This window comes from Dermochelys coriacea, chromosome 5, assembly GCF_009764565.3.
Source record: "Dermochelys coriacea isolate rDerCor1 chromosome 5, rDerCor1.pri.v4, whole genome shotgun sequence".
Classification (NCBI taxonomy): domain Eukaryota; kingdom Metazoa; phylum Chordata; order Testudines; family Dermochelyidae; genus Dermochelys; species Dermochelys coriacea.
The window spans coordinates 47,216,584-47,240,688 of NC_050072.1; the positions used below are offsets into that span (position 1 = coordinate 47,216,584).

The 24,105-nt window shown below is 38.9% G+C and overlaps 1 protein-coding gene across 2 annotated transcripts in view; it reads right to left on the reverse strand.

The window, feature by feature from the left end:
* PDE8B (phosphodiesterase 8B) overlaps positions 1-24,105 on the reverse strand; it is a 182,174-nt gene that overhangs the window by 50,938 nt on the left and 107,131 nt on the right. For both annotated transcript variants that reach the window (XM_038402078.2, XM_038402073.2), the window contains exons 3-6: positions 13,125-13,315; positions 11,560-11,619; positions 10,013-10,070; positions 5,624-5,712 (exon numbers count right to left, since the gene is read on the reverse strand). In XM_038402078.2, coding sequence (XP_038258006.1) covers positions 5,624-5,712; positions 10,013-10,070; positions 11,560-11,619; positions 13,125-13,315 — 398 coding nt within the window. The remainder of the gene's footprint in view (positions 1-5,623; positions 5,713-10,012; positions 10,071-11,559; positions 11,620-13,124; positions 13,316-24,105) is intronic.

Below are 24,105 nucleotides of genomic sequence, written 5' to 3' on the forward strand. Positions count from 1 at the left end.
TACATTTATAAGAATGTGTTTAGTATTTAGACTTTATGAAATGTGTGCGAGTTGATGCATTAATTAATCTCACTTATATCATCTGTATCCCATGTTATAAAGGTAATATTTAAATGTTTTCTCTGTAACTACAAAGGTATTAGCTATGAAGCTGGACACCCCCTACAGTCAGGAGGGAAGCATTACCTAGTATGAATTACTAGTTTACAATAAGAGGTGTCATCTCCTGCCCAACAAGAGAAGGTCTATTGATAACAGACGAACCATTGTGGAACATCAATGGACAAAAGACTTTGCTGATTGCTTCCCTCCCACCCCCATGAAGAAGGGATGTTCACAAACCCTCATCCCATCACAGTTTGAACTCTGGGGGAAGGGAATAAAAATCCCTGATATGCATCACTATGCTGCTTGGAATTTGGAGAAGGCAACATTTCTAAGCTTAAACAAGAGATCCCCAAGCAGGTTAGCTTGGGTTGGATCTAAAGGACACACAGTTTGAACATTACAACAGCTTCTATTATCTTTTGAAGCCTATGACTGTAACTCATGTGTGTTTATGTTTACCTGCTTTAAACTTGCAAATAACTCATTTCTTTTTCCTAGTTAATAAAACTTTAGTTTATTATAGGATTGTCTAAAGTACAACTGACCTGGGGTAAGTGACTGGTCCTTTGGGACAGGGAGCAATGTGAATATTGTTGTGATTTTTGGTGTAAGGGACTATCCATAACAAAGGCAGGCTTGTCTGGGTGGCAAAATAGATTGGAATGCCCAAGGGGGCTGTCTGTGACTCCATGTTAAGGCATTTCTAATGCTTGAGGAATTCACACTTGATACTTGGCTGATGGAATCTACTTATAGAACACACAACCAGCTCGGGGTTTGTGCCCTGGTTTGTAACAGTCCGCCCTGACGTTGGCACACATTTTCATGAGCCACTCTAGACAGCCTGACTCTGTTCTTTTACCCAAAGTGAGTTTAATGACAGTTATTCAGTGTTTTATGATGAATTCCTTCAGAAACACTAAGTTACTGGAAAAAAATCCTCCACTCTGAGAAATACGCACATCTCTGAGTCAGAAGCTGGCAGTAATGACACCAGCACACAGAAATAGTTTACTTTTGTGTGACTATTTCATAACTATATAAATGTTGCCACAAAAGAGTCTTGGTTTATGAGACTCAGGAATCTCTTGGCATCTACTGGCAGCAGGCACTGCTGGAGGGGCGCAGAGAGTTTTACAGGGATCCCTGGGTCAGATACATGCATAGTAATTCACTGACGGGTGATATGTGAGGTCTCTACCAAGAGCCAGTGGCCTACTGATCATAATAAATCACTGTGAAATGTATGTACAGACAATATTAAAGGAATTATGTGTCTGTACACAAAATTATTTTCTTGAGGCAGGTAACCAGGAGGTGGGGGGGAGGGATAGCTCAGTGGTTTGAGCATTGGCCTGCTAAACCCAGGGTTGTGAATTCAGTCCTTGAGGGGGCCATTTTAGGGATCTGGGGAAAAAATTGGGGACTGGTCCTGCTTTGAGCAGAGGGTTGGACTAGATGACCTTCTGTGGTCCCTTCCAACACTGAAATTCGATGATTCTATGAGTCTATGACATGTCTCAGACAGGTTACTTTCAAGCAGGATGTAACAGATGCTTCTCTCTCTGTCTGGTCATATATGTATTGGGCATTGCATATCTCACAATAGATGCCTGTTTGCATACTGAGCCAAATGCTAATCAAGAAATTGCAAAATCTTTGAAAGGAAATTTTACATCCTGAATCTTTCACTGAGGAAGCAAGCTGACAGCGTGACTTGTCTCATGAATGGAAGTTCACAGCCAAGCCTGGCTGTAAAACATTTCAAGGGTTTTGGGTGAGCATTGCTCTGTAAGACATGCAAGTATCTAGTTAAGCAAGTCTAAGTTCTAGAATGTGTGTTATGATTTTGATATGTAATCAACTGTTTCCAATACCTTTACTTGCAATCACTTGAATCTCTCTACCTTGTTAAATAAACTTACTTGTTTTCACTATGAACATATCTATGTGTTTAGCAGAGCAGTGATCTGAGGTAAAACACGTACTCAGGGTTGTATAACTTCTTTGGAAACAGTGATTCTGTGAATACTCCAAGTATCCAGTGGAACAGGGGCTGGACACTCCAGGGAGATGCTTTGTCAGTCTGGGGTGCTCCTTTCACTAGCCTGTAAAGAGAGTACATGGCCTGCGTAGGCCTACACGTCAGGGCTTGTGTTGCCTGTGACTGGTGGAGGCAGGGAGCTGACCCTCATCAGGCACAGACAAAGCTTCCTCATGCTAAGGGTAGGTGGTAGTGAGGTGCCCACAACCCTGGGTATCCTTGGAAATTTTTTGTGAGATTATGTGTATATATAATATATACATAATCTCACAACAAATTCCCAAGGGTACCCAGGGTTGTGGGCACCTCACTACGACCTATCTATAGGTTATGTGTGTGTGTGTATATAGATACACACACATATATATATATATATATATATATACACACACACACACACACACACACACACACACACACACACAATCTATATATTATACACACACATACTCTATAGTACTATAGTAAATAAAACAATGAATTCACACTTGGATAATGTTGATCAATAATTTGGCTCCTGAACCACTGAGATCTGAGTATCACTGAGTTAACTGAAGCGGTCTCTGGGGGCTGATGTCTGCATTGGCCGTAGCAAACCAAAAAATGTTGCATCCAGGCATTAAGTGGCTTTTTGAGATCATTCTCAGTTAAAGTCGTGGATTTAAAACCAGGTAGAGTCCAACTGAGAGGTGTGGGATAGGTGTAAGATAAACATCAGTAATATTCAAGTGGGTGGAAATAGGTTAAGGGGGACTAAGTTTACGTAACTTATGCCTTATAAAGCAAGAAAATAGTGTAAATTCAAGTCCAGGGTCAGTCTGCTTTACCTTGCATCTTCTTACACCCTCGTGTTAGGTGCTTGCCTACTACACACACATCTTCTGGTTCCTCATTGTTAGTTACAGCAATTTAGATCCACTTAGAGCTTGTCTACATGGTGCAGCAGAGTGTGACAGGAGGGTGCGATTTGTAAAGCTTACTAACTTGCTGAGCTCTAACTGTCCCATGTAGACCCTGCTGATAAATGTGAAAAAGTACCAGTTTGTTTGAAACAGAGCTACATTAATGCAGTCTCTGTGGTCCAAATTCAGAGGGGATATTGAGATACAACTCACATTAAATGGATGAAAATACCAACACAGTTTCTATTTGATTAAAGACTAATTGCTTTCCAAATTATTTCTTTTTAAGTTGAAGGCATTTTTTAGAGTTATGCAGATGCAAAAAAGCAGTGCTTTAGAATTCATTTTGTTGTTATGGCTTGTAAAACTACAGAAAACTGAATGAGAAAGGAGAGAGCACAGCTCAGTTCCTTTAAATAAACTAGGTGAAAGGATATCAGTAGATTTGGTAGATTAATTACCTCCAGAGACTAACACATTGGCTTCAAAGTGTAATGAGGACTTTAAGCTTTCTTTGGCTGATGGCTTTATTTTCAATAAAGCTGCAGAAAAATGTGATAATCAATATGAGTCATGTTCCCTGGATTTGGGAATTCAATTACTTATATTAATTATTAATACTGTTCATGCAGAGGTGTTCAGGCTGTATTAGTGTTCTGTCCTTGAGAGCTATAATTCTACATGATAAAACATCCTGTTTTTGTACTCTTTAAACAAGCAGGATGTAATGATTATTGGAAAAGGAAACAAATGAAAACAGAACAGGAAGTATGAGGGCATGTTCAATGTGCTGACATGAAACTAATGCCTATTGACCTTTTTAATAATTCTTTGTTTCTTTATTCCTGTACATTCCAGACAAGTGCTAGAAGACAGATGCAAGTGCCTAGAAAGTTTTAAGCCTAAAGGGTGCAAAAAGACTAATTAGGTTAATTAATTAACTATCTGAGAATAGTTAAGTGGGGTATTTTCATGTATTTAGAGTTTCTGGCAGGATTCTGACTTTGCACATTGCTGGGCAATATGTTTCTATTATCATAGTACATACGGAGTTTGGAGATGGTAGTCTGAAAATTACACCAAATTATCTGGAAAGGTTTCCTTTTATACTGTCATTACAGATTATATTCCATTAGTCTTATCGCAGACTACAGATACTGTATATAGTCTATATTAAGCTTTTGGAAAAAGCTAAGTTTTGTATTACACTTATTTTGAATTCTGCATTCCTCTGCTTTCACACTGTAGTAACTGGTGTGCCCTGCCAAGTACCATCCAATAGCATGCATGTCTGTTCAAATTTCAAGGCCACCTCAAGATCTATTTGAAATCAAGGCCCTATAAGACCTCCATCTCAACAGCAAAAGTAGATTCTGCAAAGAGGGTCTGCTCCTGCTTCCCTTGACTTAGATCAGGGGTCTCAAATGACCACGAGGGCCACATGAGGACTAGTACATTGGTCCGAGGGCCACACTACTGACCCCCCCACTCGCTGCCCTGGCCCTGCTCCCACTCCTCCCCTTCCGTGAGGCCCCACCCCTGCCCCGCCTCTTCCCACCCCTTCCCTGAAATCCCTCCTGCCACCAGTGCGTGCCAGGCTGAAGCCGCTCTAGGTAAATGCTGAGGGTGTAAGGGTGCCATGGGGAGCCTGCAGGCTGCAGGAAATAACCCTGGGGGCTGCATGCGGCCCGCGGGTTTGAGACCCCTAACTTAGATGGTGATGGATCAGGACAATTAATGAAAGATGTTTATAGCATTCCTGTAGAGTGAACTCAAATTCACAGAAAAGATGTTCTTTTCCAGAGGTCACCACTGTAGATTATTCCTCTTCAATATTTTTGGAAAGATTAAATATTGTTTCTTTTCTGCTAAAGTTTATTTATGAATTTCAACAAGTTTTTTATATACGTAGAAGACTGAGTATATATTTTGCACCCCCCTCTTCTCTGTTAAACTAGTTATAGTAAACAAATCCTATATTGGAATACCATCACTGTGGGACAAAATCTCCAATTCCTTACAGAGGCCAACTCTCACCGAGATCAATACAAGGTTTGCCCAAATGAAGAATGAGTAAAAACGGAGTAAAAAGGCATCAGGATCTGGCACTAGATCGAGTTTATGACAGGATGTCACACATAGTAAGTAAATACTACATGAATAATAACCTAAATTACTTTCATTAAATTTTATGATGTCATTTAAAATGATAGTGTATGCACCATGTATACAAGACCAGACAAATTTCATATAAACCCCATCCCACCAGCTGAATTGTACATTGCTCTTTCATACTATTTCTACTAGAATGATAAATATACAAACTGGCCTCATTCTGATCTATAGGGGGACGTTAGCAAGGGGAGCTGCACTGTGGCCTAAATTCACTATAAGCCATATCAAGGCAAGTGGGGCACAAAAACCCATCAGAACTGATGATGACAGATAATCACCTCTGACAGGTTTTCTTAACACAGAATGCAGTATATGGAACCCACAAGGAGGCAGATGCACAAACAAGTAATTGGACAATAAAAGTTTATGTTCTTTTTTTTGTGCTTCTACATACCGTAGTTTGAACTGTGACCGCACCTCCCCATGTTCTATTTGAATCAATTCATTGTAACAGGCAATTATGTTGCTATTCTCCATAAATCGCTGGAAAAGAATCAGAGACAGTACATGAAAAGTCTGATTACTTTTAAACCTTTATTTATACTTCTGTGCCTAAAGCACTAATCTTTTGAACCCTTATTTGTACCCTTTGTGGCTAACGCTCTAACAATCTTTTCCACTGTATTGATTTTCTAATTGTCCAGACAACATTGCCTAGTAATGTACAAAGCAAGTGAGGTAATATGCTAAGTAACTGCACATTTTCGTGTTTGGTTTTAGGAAGCCAGCTAAATAGAGAATTATAAAAAATAAAAACCTGATCCAGAACCTATATTCAAGGACTTTTCATATTGCATGTCCATCACTTATTTCTGAAAAGAAATGGAATTCCTGAGAAACATGTACAACATTCACATTAATACCAAATTAATCTATGATGCGCTCTGGCCTTCCACTTTATTCCAAGTAAACTCACAACGGTCCAAAACTGACAAGGAGTAGGAAGCCTAGTCTATGTCTGGTCTCATTGAAGTCCAAGGGACTCCTCAGCGTGAGTATGGCTGGTAGACCCTGGCTTATAAAGGATGCTTGAAGTACTGAGCACACTGATAGTGGTCAAGAAAAAGAGGATGGCAAAGGGTAATATCTGTACACTCTAAAAGTGAGAATAGTTTTGGTTTCTTTCCCCCATCCCCTCTCTGGCAAATACAGCATCCAGTCCTACTCCCACAGAAGTCTAAAGAGTTTTGCCATGGACTATGAGGGGAGAAGAATCTGGCTCTTTGACTTCAGTTATAGTGAACTGCGGACTAGTAAAACTGTTGGAGAAGCTCTGAAACAACCATTTTATAAATGCTTGCACAGTTTTATTGTGTTCTCCAGAAAGAACACTTCTCTAATGTTCGCAAAAAGAAAAGGAGTACTTGTGGCACCTTAATCCGATGAAGTGAGCTGTAGCTCACGAAAGCTTATGCTCTAATAAATTTGTTAGTCGCTAAGGTGCCACAAGTACTCCTTTTCTTTTTGCGAATACAGACTAACACGGCTGCTACTCTGAAACTTCTCTAATGTTGTTAGTTTTGTGGAAGAATAGCTGGATTGAGAGCCAGCAGCCAGTCCTTTGAAGAACATCAAAGGACCTTTTGAGAGGAAGCTGTACAATTTAAAGGACAATTTACACTTCACAGAAGTTAAGATTCAGCCTGTGCAGTATTATCACATGAGGGTACAATGCTGAAGAAGAAAATCAGATCAGCACTGATGAAAAGAACTGACAGAACCAGAAAGGGACACCCTGCGGAGAAAGACATATTCTGTTCTTTTATGGATGTGTAGTAGATTTATGCAATTAATTCATTAATATACTCATAATACTTTTGATTATAAAAGGGAATCAGCACAAACATTTATTATACCAACATGAACACATGAAAGCCACTTAATTAAAAATTTAAAAAATAGCAAAAAATATACAGGAAAAAAGAAGACTTCAGAAGATATTCTGGAAGTGTTTCACCCCAAGAAGCAAGAATTGGAAAGCAATAGGTTTCGATGACTTGGTTTCTATCAGTCTATGGCATATGAAAAAGGTTCCTGGCCACTTTATGAAACAATGAACAGAAATAACTCCTAAAACATGACTGTCCCTACATACAGTCCAGAAGATTTTCTGTCACTGTAGCAGCTATGCACTAGATGACAAAAAAAATTACTCATCTTATAGGAACTGATCACAGAAACTATCAAAAACAAAAACAAACCCCAAAGGCAGTGATTCAGGAATTTCATTGGATCAATAAAGATAATTTAAAGGTCACTTAAATGACAAAGATACAGAAAAACTCTTAAGCAAAAGTCCAGAACTATTCATCGCTACAGGACATAGACATAATATACTGTACTGTAGAAACTCTATTGATTAGCTGACAAAACTATTCCAAGAAGAGATTAAATCAGCTTTCAACAAGTCTTTGAGCCCAGTCCAGAACCCAAGGAAGTCAACAACAAAACTCCAGTAAATAATAATACAACAAACACCTACCCTTATATGGAGCTTTTCATCAGTAGATCTCAAAGCATTTTACAAAGGACTTCAGTATCATTATCAATAGCTTTACTGGGTGCAGGATTAAACCCTTTGTTAATTTTTTAAAATTTACACATGTGCAAAAAACCCAGACAACCACCAGAACTAGCAGTAAGGTACACAAAACTGTCAAATAGTGTTTTTCCAAGAAAAAAATTAAGGAAGGATAGGTAAAAGGCAGGTGCTGCATGCCAACATCATAATGAATAGTGATATGATAAATAAAGCTATCGAAAAAGGGAAATAGTAAAAAGAGATACATATAATTTAAACAAAATGAATCTGTTTTTCCAAAAATTGATTTCATTCTGTTGCTGATAAAAATCTTAGTCTGTGTGTGTACACAATGCTGATCTTTTCTCCCTTCAATGGATTTGGAGCCTGTGGATATCCATTCAAGCATGAAAAATTGCTATGCTCCCCACTGCTTGTGATAGGCGGAAGTAGACTCTGATATCTGACATATTCTAGAACTTGAAAACAATCCTGATAAGAAGGGTCATAATGGCAACATAAAGTGTGTCAGGAAGATATTCAGTGGGATCCAGTCTTAACAAGTTGATTCTGGAAGTTGCTACTAATCAATAAAATCATGCTGACGTACTGATTACAGCATTACAAATAATTAGGGCGATAAGGAGAAAATGATGTTCAACATTCAATGGTGATGACAACAGGCTAATGGAGTATGTTAAATGATCGTGGAGAAGTATCTAATTCATTTCTAAAAGGCAGAGGATCATGAAAGATTTATGATGACAATCTTTCCGAAAATTAGTCAAAGGAATTCCTTGCTTCATTTCCAATTCTTCTTCCCATCTGTTTTAAGAAGCCTCCCTGAACCCCCTACCTTTGCTCTGGCCATGCAAGAGAAAGTGAATGCACCCACTTGCTGCCCTGGCTGGGGCAGGTGGGAGAGAACAGGTAAGGCTTTGGATCAATCCTCCCTTTTCACTATCCAGTACAGCTGAACTAGTGCAGGGAGGGTCAGTTTGCTGCTGGTATAAGGCCAGCACAGGAAGGGAATGATGACTCAGAGCTGTGTGTCAGAGTCACTCAGAGTGCCTCCTGCAGCTACTTCTAGGGTGGTTATGCACCACCCTTGCTCAGGACTGCACATTAAGTCACAATCTAGCCTACAGAGCATATGGCCCTGAACTTTCTGGACAAAATACTAGGCATTAGGAGAAAAGGAAATCTTGAGACAAAAAATTTTAATACTAAAGAATGTGACTAAAAGAATTAAACTTTTTTTTAACAATACACTAAACTAAAAAGAAAATTGAAGTTGCAAATGTATGGGCTGATATCTATCTGTCTTAGGTACTTATATGCTTCCCCCCACCCATTACCACAGCATCTGAGCACCTCAGTGTTTAATGCATTTAGCCTCGCAAGACTCCTGTGAGATAGGGAAGTACTATATCCTCATTTTACAGATGGGGACTGAGGTACAAAAAGACAGAGCCTTGCCCAAGTCACACAGGAAGTCTGTGGGACAGCAGGGAATTGAACCTGAGTCTCCAGAGTCCCAGGCTAGCACCCTAGCTCTTGGATTATTGTTTCTTTCTTTACAGGGCTACTTTCTCAGTTCTCAACTACACAGGTGCCATGGAGAGCAAGAAGGCACAGACACCTTTTTCATCCTCCCTTTGTGCAAGCAGTGTGGCAGAATCTAATACCCAGAGCACCAAGAGACTTTGCAGGCCAATGTATCAATATCACACAACCAACCTGATTCAGTCTCTACTGAAAACAATGGAAAGCCACCTATTGATTTCAGTTAGAGTTGGATTAGGCCCCATTTGCCCCAGGTAGGTGTGGGCTGCCAGCTAGAGGGATGAACAGCTCTCCTAATGGCTAGAGTGCATGCTGTGACATGCAACACATACAAATCAGGGGTCCAAGCTGCTTCTTTTTCAAAGGAGCAGCAAAGGACACCCAACTGCACGATATTTATCCTGACACTGTCACAGGAATTGTGCCCAGTCCAACAGGAATTCATCTACCAACATTCCTGCTCCTTGTGGAAGCACTGGGTAGGTCTACAGGTTTTTCTTAGGGTGTATACTTAGACATTTCCAGTTAAACACAAACAACAGTGTTTGATGAAGTTATTTTCTCATTAATACAGTGTAGTTAACATGTGATACAAGCAAACTTATGCTTTACATGAATAATTCATAAACTCATTTTTAGTTATAGAAAATTGAAGTGTTTGTAGAAATTATCCTGATTCTTTAGTAAATTACATACCCTGTCAAAGCCCGCATGGAGAAGGGGAAGAACAGAGGCCTCTTCTTGGTCAGCAGATCTACAGCAAAGCAGAACATATCATCCAAAATGAAAACTAGGATAACTTGACAGTTATATAAACAGACTGTAGGAAGAATAACATGGCACAAAATATAATCACAGTATATATCATGTAATCCATTTGCAGATGTAGCTCTTCCTGATGCATATATTTAGATACCTACAGCAATGTGCTAACTGTACGATATCATGACGGATATTGGGGGCAGTTACTATATTTTTTCATCACTATTGCAGCAAACCTGCTAGATGTTCAAGAGAAGTGCTGGCTCTTTTCAGCTAGAAAGAAGGGTTTTTTTTGTTTTTTGGTTTTTTTTCAAAGAAAGCTAATATAAAGAGGATAGAGGTATACACAGAGGGGGGAAAAAACCTAAAGTTAGTTATTCATTAAAGAGTGGAAATGAATAATAAATCTTTTATATTTTATTTTGTTACAATTACCTGGTCACACAACTAGAAAACAAACAAAACTAGGTGGAGAAAATGATCTTGCTATTTCCTTTAGTTATACAGTATGCAGAGCCATGATTACTTTTGACAAGACTGCCTTGGAATAATAATGTGATATAATTTGTATGCATCTCTAGAACTTTTAATTGAGCTCCTAGAAATTTCATGGGCTCTTCATTATTGTTCTGTTCCTTATCTTTGTTAGTACTCCTCTCTCTCTTTTTCCCTTCAAGCTAATAACTAATATTAGTTGTGTTCCTCATAACAAGTCAAATCCTAAGTCCAATACTTAGGAAGGAATTCTGTAAGGTGCTGTATGCCCTTAAGTTGCTCAGGCTTCAGCTCCTGGTGGTGGGGCTCGGGGTCCCTGGCTGCAGTCCCATGCAGCAGGACTTGGCTTTCTACCCTGGGCCCTAGAAAGCCTGATGCCAGCCGTGCTTGGCAAACGCCCTGAAACCTGCTCGCAACCCCCTGGTTGAGAACCACTCCCTTACAGGAAGAGGTCCTCAGTCCTTAATAAAGCGAAATTCTCAATTGAAGTCAATGGGAGTAAAATGTGTAAAAAAGAGAGCAAAGAGTAAAAACAGTGTAAAGACTTCAGGAAATGTTCCAGTGAACATGGGACCTGCCTTCTATCAAGCTACTGTTAAGTTTTCTTATATTTATATTTCTTAGTCTCTCCTACTCCACCCTACCCCACAACCCCAAGATGTTATAGGCTACAACATTCTTTCTATATTTTTCTGATATTTAGGCCATTATATTATGACCCTCTTCAATGACAGAATGCAATAAGTTATAGTTTTGTCTGCAATCAGATAGAATAAATGAACCTACCACAAGATGACATCACTGATCTTTTCCTCTTCATGTAAAAACAAATACTCCTAGTGATAATATATTCCACCCAAGCTACAAATAGTAGCTTGTGGCCTATGAGACCACACATCATCATGCAAACATTATTACTGTTTGTAAATAATAAGCATTTTCTTGAACAGAACAAAACTTTTACAAAAATATAAAGAAATACCTACATGCGGGGAACAACAGCAAGTATCACAGTGTGTTCTGATGGCTTTGCAGCACGGATTGACCTGAAAGGAGAGAAGTCCTGTGTCACACTATGTCACACCATGCTTTATTGACAACTTTGAATTTCTTCATCTTCTATATAACAGAAAATGAACAAAGCCTCAGAGAAGATTCTATAAGGTCAAGGCTGGAAAATGGTAGAGAACACCCAAAAAAACATTTTTTGCACTTTATCCATTTCATTTTTGGGTATTTAAGGATACTAGGTTCACATTCCCTCAATTCTGGGCTGAAAGCCCCAAAGCTTGGGAGAGCAGGAAGCTGCATCTGTCTAATACAAGGGAACCTGGAGAAGCCCCTTCTTACCAATTTCATTTGGTTTGGATTCCATGGATGTGTGGATTGTATGGTGGGCTTGAAGGGGGAGCAGTCAGTCTAAATGGCATGCTCCCCATTTCCATTAGTTGACTGCCAAAAAAGAGATCTTGGTGGAAGATTAGAAAATGAAGCATTAACTCATCTACATCTCCTACTCCTATTGCTGGTTAGGGCAGAGGTATGAAAGGTAGGTCAAAGGTAGCACAGCTCCTACAAGGAGCTGTTCTGCGTGGTGGGAGGAAAGTACAGAGTACTAAGAGAGGCCAGCTCTCAACTGCCACAGCCCTGGATCCCTGCAGACCAGAACATGCTTTTCCCCTCACAGACAAAGGATTCATGGGATCTCCAGTATCTGCCCCTTCTGCAAATCCTCAAACCCACTGGATGCTGGACAGGCTCAACATGGGGGATGGGGTGGAAATTGGAGGGGGCACAGAAGGGGCAGGGCTGGGGGCTAGCCTTACACCACCCATGCCATACTTCCACCAGGTAATCACTTACTCTGTGAGTAGTTCTACTGAAATAAATAAAAGCGTCTGAATGGTAATATACTATTCAGGATAAGCATGACAAAATTTGCCCATTATGCTCTGATGAAAAAGCACAGAGCATGACATGATGTGTAAAATAAATGAAACAGTTGAAAAGACACCTTTCCCAGAATCCTAATGATAAATGATTGTAAACTTAGAAGCAGCTGCTTTGACACAGAGTACCACACACATGCAAAGAATGACATAAACTTCACTGAAATGCCATTAGTTAAGTGGGGCAGACCCAGGGGACAAATGACAGTGTTCCATTAGACCCTGCTGCTCCAACTGTTGATGCAGGATTAATTTCTCAGAGGAGTAAGTCTAAAATTGATGACCACACACTGTGAGGAAGGATTTCATGTTAGCTCTGGTTCAAGCTCCTATGGAAGCTATGAACAAAAAATGATGGTTTTATTGGTCATGTGTCAGCCGTATTGACAATAGGTGTATTCATTTACTAAATGTAATTATTTCTATTGCTGTTTTAGCCACCAAAGCAGTTTTTATTTTTTTCTTTGTGATGGAGCACTGCAATCCTTGTTCTTAGTCTCCAGACTTGTTTTCTGTATGTCATCATGTCTTGACTTTGTTATGCCCATTTAATGTGGTATTCTGCAATGCATTCAATAGAAGCACAACGTCCATTAAGTTACCTGCAGATCGCTTCTGCATCAAAGTGTCTGGAGTGCCTGTGATCTATGACAATTATTTCATGGTGCTTATCAAGAAAGCATTCAAGCGCTGACTCTGGTGTTCTGGCAAAATTGCACCTGTATCCAGCTCTATCACAAGCCCACCAGAACCCATCACTTTGGTTGTCTTCTTTTGCAAAGATCAGCAAAACCTGCAAAACAGGGAAGTCATCAGCTCATATTAAATATACAACATAATTCTTTTTGTTGTACAAACAAACTACTAGAATTTAAAATATTAGTCTTCCTGCTTTCAAAAACAGTATCAGACTCTACAATTTAAAACAGACCCATTTAATTACTACATTAGCCTTATTATTAAACATAATTTTAATAATGTATATTAAGCACGTTATTTTTATTCAGCTTTCACCCAGACACTTTTTGTGTGAATGCAGATGTGTCCACAATTAGTTTTGGATAAAAATCCTACCACTAAAATGTTTAAGTTTTTGATCTGTAGTAGGATTTGCACCTGCCATTAACCAGGAGCAAAAAATTGCACCAGGAAGACAGGACCTCAGCCCTGAAAAAAATCTTGATGCAACACTTATACCATTAAGCCACCAGATAGCTATTGCCAGTGAATCCCAGTGCTGCGAGTAGGATCAAAAGTAGGGAAAAAACCAACACTGTGTGAAGCAGAGTTTGCTGGAGCTTGGAATAAAATAATCTTAAATTTATTCCTGTGTGTGCACCTGAGCTTGCTTACCACAAGACAGTGAACTGACTAGCTCCTTCACAAATATTTTATATACACTCTAATTTCCAAATGCTCGTCAATCAGAAGTTTGTGAAAGGCACAGGCTTCTGGGGGTGCATTCTACATAGTTTCAATTCAAAGTACAGCAAGAAAAATTTAGCTACTTTGGAAAGAAAAAATGACTCAAAGTGCTTTGAAAAATAATGCTCACTTAGAATGCAGGTCACTAAGTATCACATGGCAAAACAATAAAGCTTCAATGAAATCTACCATGAAAACTAGATGGGCATCAGCAGCAAAAGCAGGAATGAATTTAACAGCACCCACTTGGGGGTTCCATGATTGAAGGTGAATATTGCTCCAAGCCATAAGCAGCAATAGCCTATAAGCAGGTGTTCCAACAACTGGTGTCATCATCTTGAGGTTGCGACAAGAAAGAATTGTTGTATACAACATGGCAGGCCTGAGTCTCCATTCTGTTACACCACTTTTACAGTGGTGCAACATCACTCTCTCAATGGGATTGAGAATCAAATATTTAGGGCGACATCCTGGCCCCACTGAAATCAATAGTTTTGCCATTGACTTCAATGGGATCACCATTAGAGCCTAAGTGTGCACTCAATTACACGAGACAAACCCAGAATTAGACATAGATTCTTATTGTCCAGCATGATTTCATTTTTGCTATAGAAGAACAGAAGAATGAGAGAAAGTTAATTTCCCATGATTGGCAACAAAATTATGCTGCAGGCAGAAAATTGTTCATTCTTCATATATAGAAGGGCAGATTCTCTGTTCTGTTCTCACAACACAATGAGGATAGACAAATCCCACAGGATTATCCGTTACATAAGAAGGTGCCCCAGTCAACAAAGAGCTGCCAGGATAGCAGACCTTGGTTTAGGCAAAGCAAGGGTTTGGCTGGACTGTGCTGCATTTCAGCTATTCCTGGCTGTTGTAGCTTAGCATGAGTTAGACCAGCCTCAAGGTTACTCTAATTTATGCTGTGGGCTGAACTGACTCCTGGTCATCCAGAGAATAAAGGAAGACACAAAAAGGTATCTGAAAGTCAGCTTTGGTGCACACCGTCCTCCGTTCCTTTGCTGAACACCGCTCAGCTAAAAGAATCTGGCTCAGAATGCATGGAAAACAGGTCACCAGGAAGAAGTCCACTGAGAAGTTATACATGTTGACTGTAATGAACATTGTCACCTATTATAATCACAAGCAGGGCTGGATTACCCATAGGAAGATGAACCACGTGCTTAGGGCACAAGCAAAGCAGGGGGCACCAAAAAAAATGGGATTTTTAAAAAAAAAAAATTGACATTTAATATTTCAAAAAAAGAATCGAAGTAGTCATCATGGGAAAAATCAGAACATTGTTAGACTTCCTTATACTCCACTACACAGTCTTCCCCCATTTTCTGTTCTCTTTTTATTACTTATCCCCACCTAAACCAGGGGGGCATCCTACTAAGGTAGATCAAAATAATGTGAGGAAATCAGATCCTGTCATGTATTACAATAAATTTATGTTTTATTATTGATATATTCTTCTGAGTTATATGTCCTTGATTTGTCTTTTTTCTTTCTTATATATATATATATATATATATATATATATATATATATATATATATATATATATATACACACACACACACATAAAAATAGTGTACATTGTGTAATTTTTTTTTTATGTTCAGATAACTGAGATAAGGGGCAGGATGAAATGTAACCAACTGAGTGAAGCACAGAAACGTAAACTGACGGAAGAAAAGAAACAAAAAACTAGTGAATTTTTCCAAAATCTTCCAAAGCTGACATTTTTCAAAGCAAATCCATCAGAAGCAACATCTTCTCTCATTAGCACAGATATTGTTCCAAAACCTGTAGGTGTTTCAGAGACTGACCCTTCTTCTATTGGTGAAACAAACACCATTCCAGAACATGTGGATGTGTCAGAGACTGTAACTGATCATGCTGTAAATAGTAGGAGAAAAAATCCTGGTATGTGGGTTGATTTCAGTACCGATGATATAGCTTATTGGATAGATCGTGGACCAAATGACTGTCAACACCACACTGGGCCATTTGAGAAATCATGTCGGACTTTTACCAATGGCAAACAAACAAGATATTGTCCACAAAAAATATTTTTCGGCATGAAAGCGAATGGTGAGAAATACACTTGAAAATGGCTACTGTATTCATCATTAACAGGGTCTGCGTCCAGTTTTCTTTGCAAACTTTTTGCAAACTTGTTGGCAAGTTTGCCGAAGATGGATTTAGTGACTGGCGGAATACTGTTTTAATTGAACAACATGAAAATAGCACTACTCACAGAGATTCAGTGTTGACATATTTAAATCGAAGACAGGGCTTTGGATTGACACAAAAATTGAAAGAACAAATTAAAGGGGAGCATGAATACTGGCAACATGCCTTGCAGCGTGTTATAGCTGTTATTCAAACATTAGCTGAACGTGGTCTGCCTTTCCGGGGATCAAATGACACATTTGGATCATTGCAGAATGGAAATTTCTTGGGATCATTGGAGCTTGTGGCTCAGTTTGACCCATTTTTAGCAGGCCATATCTCAAAATATGGGAATGCTGGCAAAGGTAACCCATCATACTTATCCAAGACAATATGTGAGGAACTCATCGGTCTAATGAGTGACAACGTTCGTTCAGCTATTGTGGATGAAATAAGTATTGCTGTGTACTTCAGTTTATCTGTCGACTCTAAACCTGATCTTTCACATATTGATCAATTGAGTATTGTACTAAAATATGTGTCTCCCACAGATGGAAAACCAGCTGAATGATTTATAACATTCCTCAATTTGAAAAGCCACACTGGTGAAGAAATGGTAAATCAAGTACTGCATTATCTGTGCCAAGTTTGCAGAATGCAGAAGAAGCTTTTAGAACAGAACAAATATGCCATATTCATACCATGTGCTGCACACTCTCTCAATCTTGTTGGCCACAGTGCTGTTGATTGTTGTCTGGTGGCAGTAAGTTTTTTCTCAACAGTCCAGTTACTTTATACATTTTTCTCTGTCTCAACATATCGATGGGCAGTTCTTAAAACATATTTGGGCAATGATGTGTGTTAAAATCTCTTTCTAATACTTGCTGGAAGGCACATGCAGTGGCAACAAGTGCAATTCTGGAGTCCTACTCAAAGATTGTGGATGCATTAGAAAGTACAGCTGAAGACCAATCACAAAAGGGAGAAACGATATGAGAAGCAGAAAACATTGCAAACAAGATGCAAGAACTAGAGTTTGTATTCATGTTGACCATGTGGAATGAAATTTTATAACACTTTTACCACACAAGTCAAGCTCTCCAAGAAAAAGAATTAGATTTGAAAACATATGCAGACCTCTGTCAATCATTAGCAGACCACTTACACACTTTGAGGAATGATTTCGAAAGATTTGAAGACATATCAAAAGATATCTTGCCTGATACTAACTACAATGAAGTCCAGTCCCGCAAGTGAATCAGGAAAAAACAAGTAAATGATAGCAGTTCAACAGAAACAGCATTGAATCCTAGAGACAAATTTTGCGTATCTACTTACTACGCTATAATTGATACACTTGAAGCTCATATGAAGAGGAGAGGTGAAGTGTACAAAGTAGTATCAAGTAGATTTTCTTTTCTAAAAAATATGGACTTATCTGACAAACAATATTCACAAGTTTCCCAAAAGCTAGTTGACTCATACCCTGTTGACTTGAACATGAATCTCTGTGGAGAAGTACGGCAGTTCCACTGTTATATGCATATAAAGTTTAATGAAACAGGAAAAATGAAATTCAGTCACATTGATCTTCATGATACAATACTGAAAGACTGAATACAATGTGTATTTCCAAATATAGAGATCGCACTACGTATTTTTCTAACATTGATGATTACTAACTGCTCTGCAGAACGCTCTTTTTCTCAGCTGAAAAGAATAAAAAACCCTCAGAGAACAACAATATGTCAGGACAGACTTAATTCACTTTCTCTATTGTGTATGGAAGCGGACATGCTTCTTCAAGTCAGCTTCGATGAACTTATCCAGAATTTTGCAATCAGAAAATATAGAAAGAAGCTATTTTAATTTTAGCATACATGTAAGTTTTGTGTCATTTCAAAAAATAAAATTTTATTTTACGGTATAGTGTTGTTTTTATTTTGAATTACCTATGGGGAGGGGAGTCACCATAATCTTTTTAGTGTTTAGGGCCTCTAAAGGTCTTTATCTGGCCCTGATCACAAGGTACTACTGTATTCATGAGATCAAGAAGAAAGTAATGCATTTACAACTACAGTAGATATTATAATTAGTTATCAGTTCAGATTACTTTTGTCAACTATTAATCATACTTGCAGGTACATTACACAACCTATAGCTAAGCCACAGAAATACAGAGGGCCTGTACTCTTCTCTTCCCTAGCTGCTGTGACAGAGCAAAGTACAAAATGCAATAGAAATGCAGTGAACCCATGGCCTGGAGAGAACAGGAAGCAATGAAGCCATGCTAGATGGCTCCTTAGAATGCTGCATGCCTTGCAGCAAAGCTCCATGACAGCCCAGCTTGGCCGGAGCACAGATGGTGGAGGGGATATGGTTGAAGCAGGTTGTGTGCTTTGCCAGTGGACCAACAATCTGTTCAGATCCACCAGCCCATGCCTGTGAATGGGAGATCATGGTTCATTGCCACTACTCCTGTCCACTGAGGCTGAACTCAATTTAGACTGTACTTCAAATGCACATAATATGGTTAATACAGCTGTGAAACAACCAAAACACACAGCTAAAATAAAAGCTCTAATATGATATGGTATACATTCACATTAGGAAACTCTAGTTAATATGAATGCAATAGGCAGTATTCTGTTAGAAAAATATGTTAGCTAATCCACTGTCATCTCTTTATTTTGCTAAACCACTTCACTGAATAATTTAAACTGGGAAGTACTAAATGCCTATTGATACAGTTCCAACATTTCCTTGGGTTCCCACACACACAAACTTTTCCCAAGAGATTTAATAATTTTTCAAAATGTGAATGGAAATATATGTGAATTAATTGTTCTGTTTGTCATAAAATGGAACATGTCAATCATAAAAACCCATTTTTAAATTTGTTAAGTGCTGACAATGCTTGTCTGTAACTAACAATAAAACTTTACATCAGTTAAGAATTTTGCCCTCAGTTTCTCAACAGCCACATAGTGGAAGAAAGGATAAAAGAAATTATAAAATGATGTCTGCTTAATTTTACAGTCTTATGCAGGGTACTTCACCAACCACCACCACAACCACACCCTTCAATCTCATGTTATAGAAGCTATATAGATTTATAGGGATTCACCAACCTGTAATTAACACTGCCATTTACTTCCCCCCAGTATCTGGTTCTATTTTTTTTTTTAATTCTCTATATGCAAATCCTTTTGCCTGAAATTGTAAACATGTAAACTGTTACCATTCTGGTCCTAGTCACTATAGCTGAAATCCTGAAAAAGCAAGCAAGAGCCTGAGTACAAGGGATGTTCTTGTGAAAAAGTTTGAAGCAATACACTGAGCAAGGGATGGAATCTTATCCCCAACAGGGGGAAGGCCTAGGCCATGCGCGCACACACTCAGTCAGCTACTGCTAAGCATAGCAACAGAAGAGGGGAGACTACTTGAAATCTCTCCTTAAAAATTCACTGCTGCCAAAATGCCTAAAAGACATTTGACAGCAGCTAATTGGGCTGGTTGAAAATTTTCTGCTGAAACTGTTTTTCCAATAGAAAATTGGATTTTTGACTGAACTCAATTTTTTGTGAAAAGTGTTTGCTTTTAATGGGAAATTGAAATATTTAAGCTAAAATTTAAAATGGCATCACTGTTCCTTACGGATGTTACAGTTTGGGTGCCTTAAGCTTCCATTCTCCTCTCTGGGCTGGGCTATACTTTCCATAGCCAGAGACTCCTATGTGCAATTCTTCCCCTCACCAAGAGTGCAAAAAAATGGCATAACCTGGGAGATGTAGTGAGAGCCCAGCCCATAGAAGAGAATGGGAGCATAAAGCAAACTACAGTTTCAATGAGGGACAGCAACACTATTTTGAACGGAAATGTTTTCAATATTCCAAGAAAAACTCAAAATGTAATGCACAAAAGTTTGAGGGAAATACTTTAGTTGTCAAAACTTTCCATGGAAAAAAATAACTATTTTCCAACCAGCTCTAATGGTTAGAGAGCTGGTTTGGTGAGACTGCTACTTATTACATTTCTACTCTCCTCACTGTGACCTTGTGCTTCCCCTGCCAAATGTCTCATCTTATACCTACACTGTAAGATCTTTGGGACAGGGATAATCCTTTCATTATGTGTTCACATACGGCACCTAGCACAATGGGAATCCCTTTACTGGGCCCCTTAGACACTACTAACTGTGAAAGAAAGAACTAACTGTGGCTTGCTGCTTGACTCCTACTTCAATTTGGGGACAAATGAACACGTGAAAGGAAAGACTGAGTCACATCGATGGCCTGCTGCACTCACCAGGTGTGGCAGAAACACATTTCCAGTGCTCTTGACCAACATGCTGCAATAACCTAGCTCATGATCTGTCCCTATGGAAATACTGTACAGGAGTGTGGGGAATAGAACATGCTCGTGCACTGCTCCAGAGGCCTGTGCAAATTCTATACCTTTAAAGGCACAGAGACGAGCAGTAAAAGTTGGACAGCTATAATGGCTTCAGGGGGTATATATGAAATAATGCATTAACCAGAATACGTTATGCCATGATAGATGTCACGGTCAGCAAAAACATTATTCAAAAATGCTCCCGTTCTTTTTTAAAAATGTTTTCACTTTGCCACAAACAGTCAAGACAAATTCACTGTTATCACCACCCAGGCAACCACCTGGACCTGAGCACATTCTCTAGCCCCATCAAATTATCTGACCACATCACCCTTACGTTTTGTCCCTCTTCTTCCTCCTTCAGTACTTCCTATAGTTTCTCAGTTCTCCCAACCCCTCTAGTTTCAACCCTCTTCTAGAATTGGTCACCCTCTAGAGGGCAATGGTTTCAGTCTCATTCCCATTCCGCCCTGGGTTTCCGTGCTGAACTTGCCAGCAAGAGAGCCAACAACAAATGTGATAGTGAATCTGTGTTGCAGATGCTTGTCCACTAGGAACTGGAGAGAGACCATAAACTCCTGTTACAAAAGCTATGAAAATAGCCACCAGATGACAACTTTGGCTCACTACTAAATTGGGCTGGATTTCATCTCGTGTCTAAGTGAAAGGTTCCATATTTTATTACCAAGCCCTTTAGGTCATCCAGGCCCCAACTTAAATATTTTTAATAAGGAGACATTGTCTAAGATGTAGCTTTATAAGTTATTATTACCAGGGACAAACACAATGAATACAAATATGCCTTTTATCCATTACTTCTCCTTTAAGTGTGCAGCCAAACATAGCTAAGTCTGATTCTTTCATCAGGAACAATAATAATATGCAGCAAGCAATTAGATAATGTATGACAAAAGAAATAAAATTTGGGTCCAATGCTGCAATTCTTACTCATGTGAGTTATCCCAAGTCATGTAAGTATATTTACCAATTTCAACAGGGTCAATAACCTGTGTTAGAACTACTCACATGAAAAGAGTTGTAGGTTTGGATCCGTTGTTAGATGGTAATATAAAAACTAAATTGATATCCTAGAAAATGTATATATTTGCTATCTGACAGACCCAAGGGTCAATATAGGTGGAACTTAATGAATATGTCTTACATTAAATAATTAATTTTTAATTAATTTATAGGAAAGGAAAGAATTTTTCACTTATACTGCTTGTTATCAGTTTAAAGATTATATAGCCAGTAACACAGGTCATCTAGCCACTCTCCTCTACAATTTGCACATATTTACCATAGCAATCAGTCACTAACTATGCCATACTGTGCTGCAGATGAAAAAAATCTCTTTAAAGTAAATATACTGAAAAAGAAAGGGCTCAAGGATTCTAAAGTTTACCAAAAATTGTTCAAACTATGCAGTGACATGAAAAATCAGATATAGAGCAAAGTACTGTTTGTTTCACCCACACGAGTCATCCCATTGACTTCACTGGGACAACTTGTCTGGTAAAGTAAGCCAGATTTGGCCCAAAATGTCTATGAGAAAGATCAACAGTCTTTTATCTGTGTTACTCTGTGTAACCATGGTGTCACCATGTGAAATTCAACACACACAGCCTAGAGGCTAGCCAAGGTGACCCTACTTTTGTCTTATCTCAAGCTGTCTAGATTGCTGAATTCTAAACAACAAGTGAAGTGATTAATGTTATGGTGGAAGCAGTATAATTCAATATTGGATTAATCTGGTAAGAAAGTGACATACTAGTAGTTATATATTTTAATGTTTTAGAACTTTAGATATTTATATTTACTAGAAAGTGTCTCAGTAGTCACAATTAACTAGAAATAGAGTAAGATGTGTGTGTTTTGCTTTGCAGTACTACTCAGCTGTACCCGGAGTTCTCTGAGGTGATTGTCTGCACAGAGCCTTGCCCTTGGGAGGTGGCTGCACACTCCACACTTTTGCTGGAACTCGCTAGCAAGTTTTGGCCATTGGGACCACATGCATACTACCTTGTGGCACTGAGTATTCAGGCCTGAGTGTGTGTGTGTGTTAGTAGCCAACACTCTGCACTGTTCCTCATCTCCATCCAGGTCCTGGAGCATCAAAGAAGGGCCCAGTGGGTTAGGGTGCTAACCTGAGACTTTGCAGACCCTGGTTCAATTCCCTGGTCTGCCATGCCCTTTCTTCTACAATTATTAGGTGTATCCTGTTCTTAATTAGATTAGTAGTGTAGGCGGTATTAATTTGCAAGGTTTTGTGATTTTATCCCCTCTCTTGGCACCTTCCCCCTCTTTAGAAATGGACTGCCAAGCCCAGGGAGGTGAGCAGCTTGAAATAGTGCCCTTTGTTTAATGCAAAGATGTCCATAGCAAACCTTTTTATGGGTGATTTCATGTTTCTCAGTGAGGCACACCTACTCTGGGAAGGTGCTCTGGATAAGGAGGAATTGATGAGTTTATGACTAAGTTGACTTGCTGTGTTACTGTAGCTTAATTAGAAAAGGAGTACTTGTGGCACCTTAGAGACTAACAAATTTATTAGAGCATAAGCTTTCGTGAGCTACAGCTCACTTCATCGGATGCATTTGCAAATGCATCCGATGAAGTGAGCTGTAGCTCACGAAAGCTTATGCTCTAATAAATTTGTTAGTCTCTAAGTTGCCACAAGTACTCCTTTTCTTTTTGCGAATACAGACTAACACGGCTGCTACTCTGAAACCTGTAGCTTAATTACATCATTTCACCATCTGTAAAATAATACAGTAGTAATTAGTTACCTCATAAGGTATTTGGATGGCTTAATTAGAGTGTATAAAACCCGCTGAATGCCTTAGCTAAAAGTCACCAGTAAAGTATTATTATAATCCCTGGTTGTCAGAAGTTTGTGTGGGACCTTTCTGGTAAATTACAGAACTTTAACGTAACTAGAAATACCCAGACAGATTTCAAGGTATACGGTCTATAGCATGATAGAAAATAACAGTTCTGAGTAATCTGGACTGGCATGCAAGAGTTTGAATTAAAATGTGTGTTTAGATTTCATGTGCATTCCTTAGCTAAAGTCATTTTATCTGTTGTTTTGGTGGATAATTTGATATGTTTATTCCAATAGCACTGCTCTGGGTAGATAGCAAGGTAGATTCCTCTTGCTGAGCCAACTTATATGGCTCAAAAGAACCTGGTGTGATTAATTATTATTTGTATTGAAGTAGCACATAAAGATGCCAGTGTTAGGCACTGTGTAAACATATAACAAAAACAGTCCCTGCCTCAAATTGTTTATAATCTAAGTATAAGATGAGAGACAACAAGTGGAAACAGACACAGGTGCAATAAGGTAACAATGAGAAGATTATGATCAGTGTGATAAGCACCAGTCACAACACATCAGTTGCCTAACTATTGGCTTGGTACTTGAAGGCATCATAGCAGAAGAGTTTTAAGGAAGGATTTTGAAGGACACTGGCTTTGAGAATGTTCACCGGGAGCTTCTTCCCACCCATAAGGAGTGGGACAAGAGAAAAGACAAAAATGCTTAGTAGAAAATTTTAGAGATGGGCAATGAAG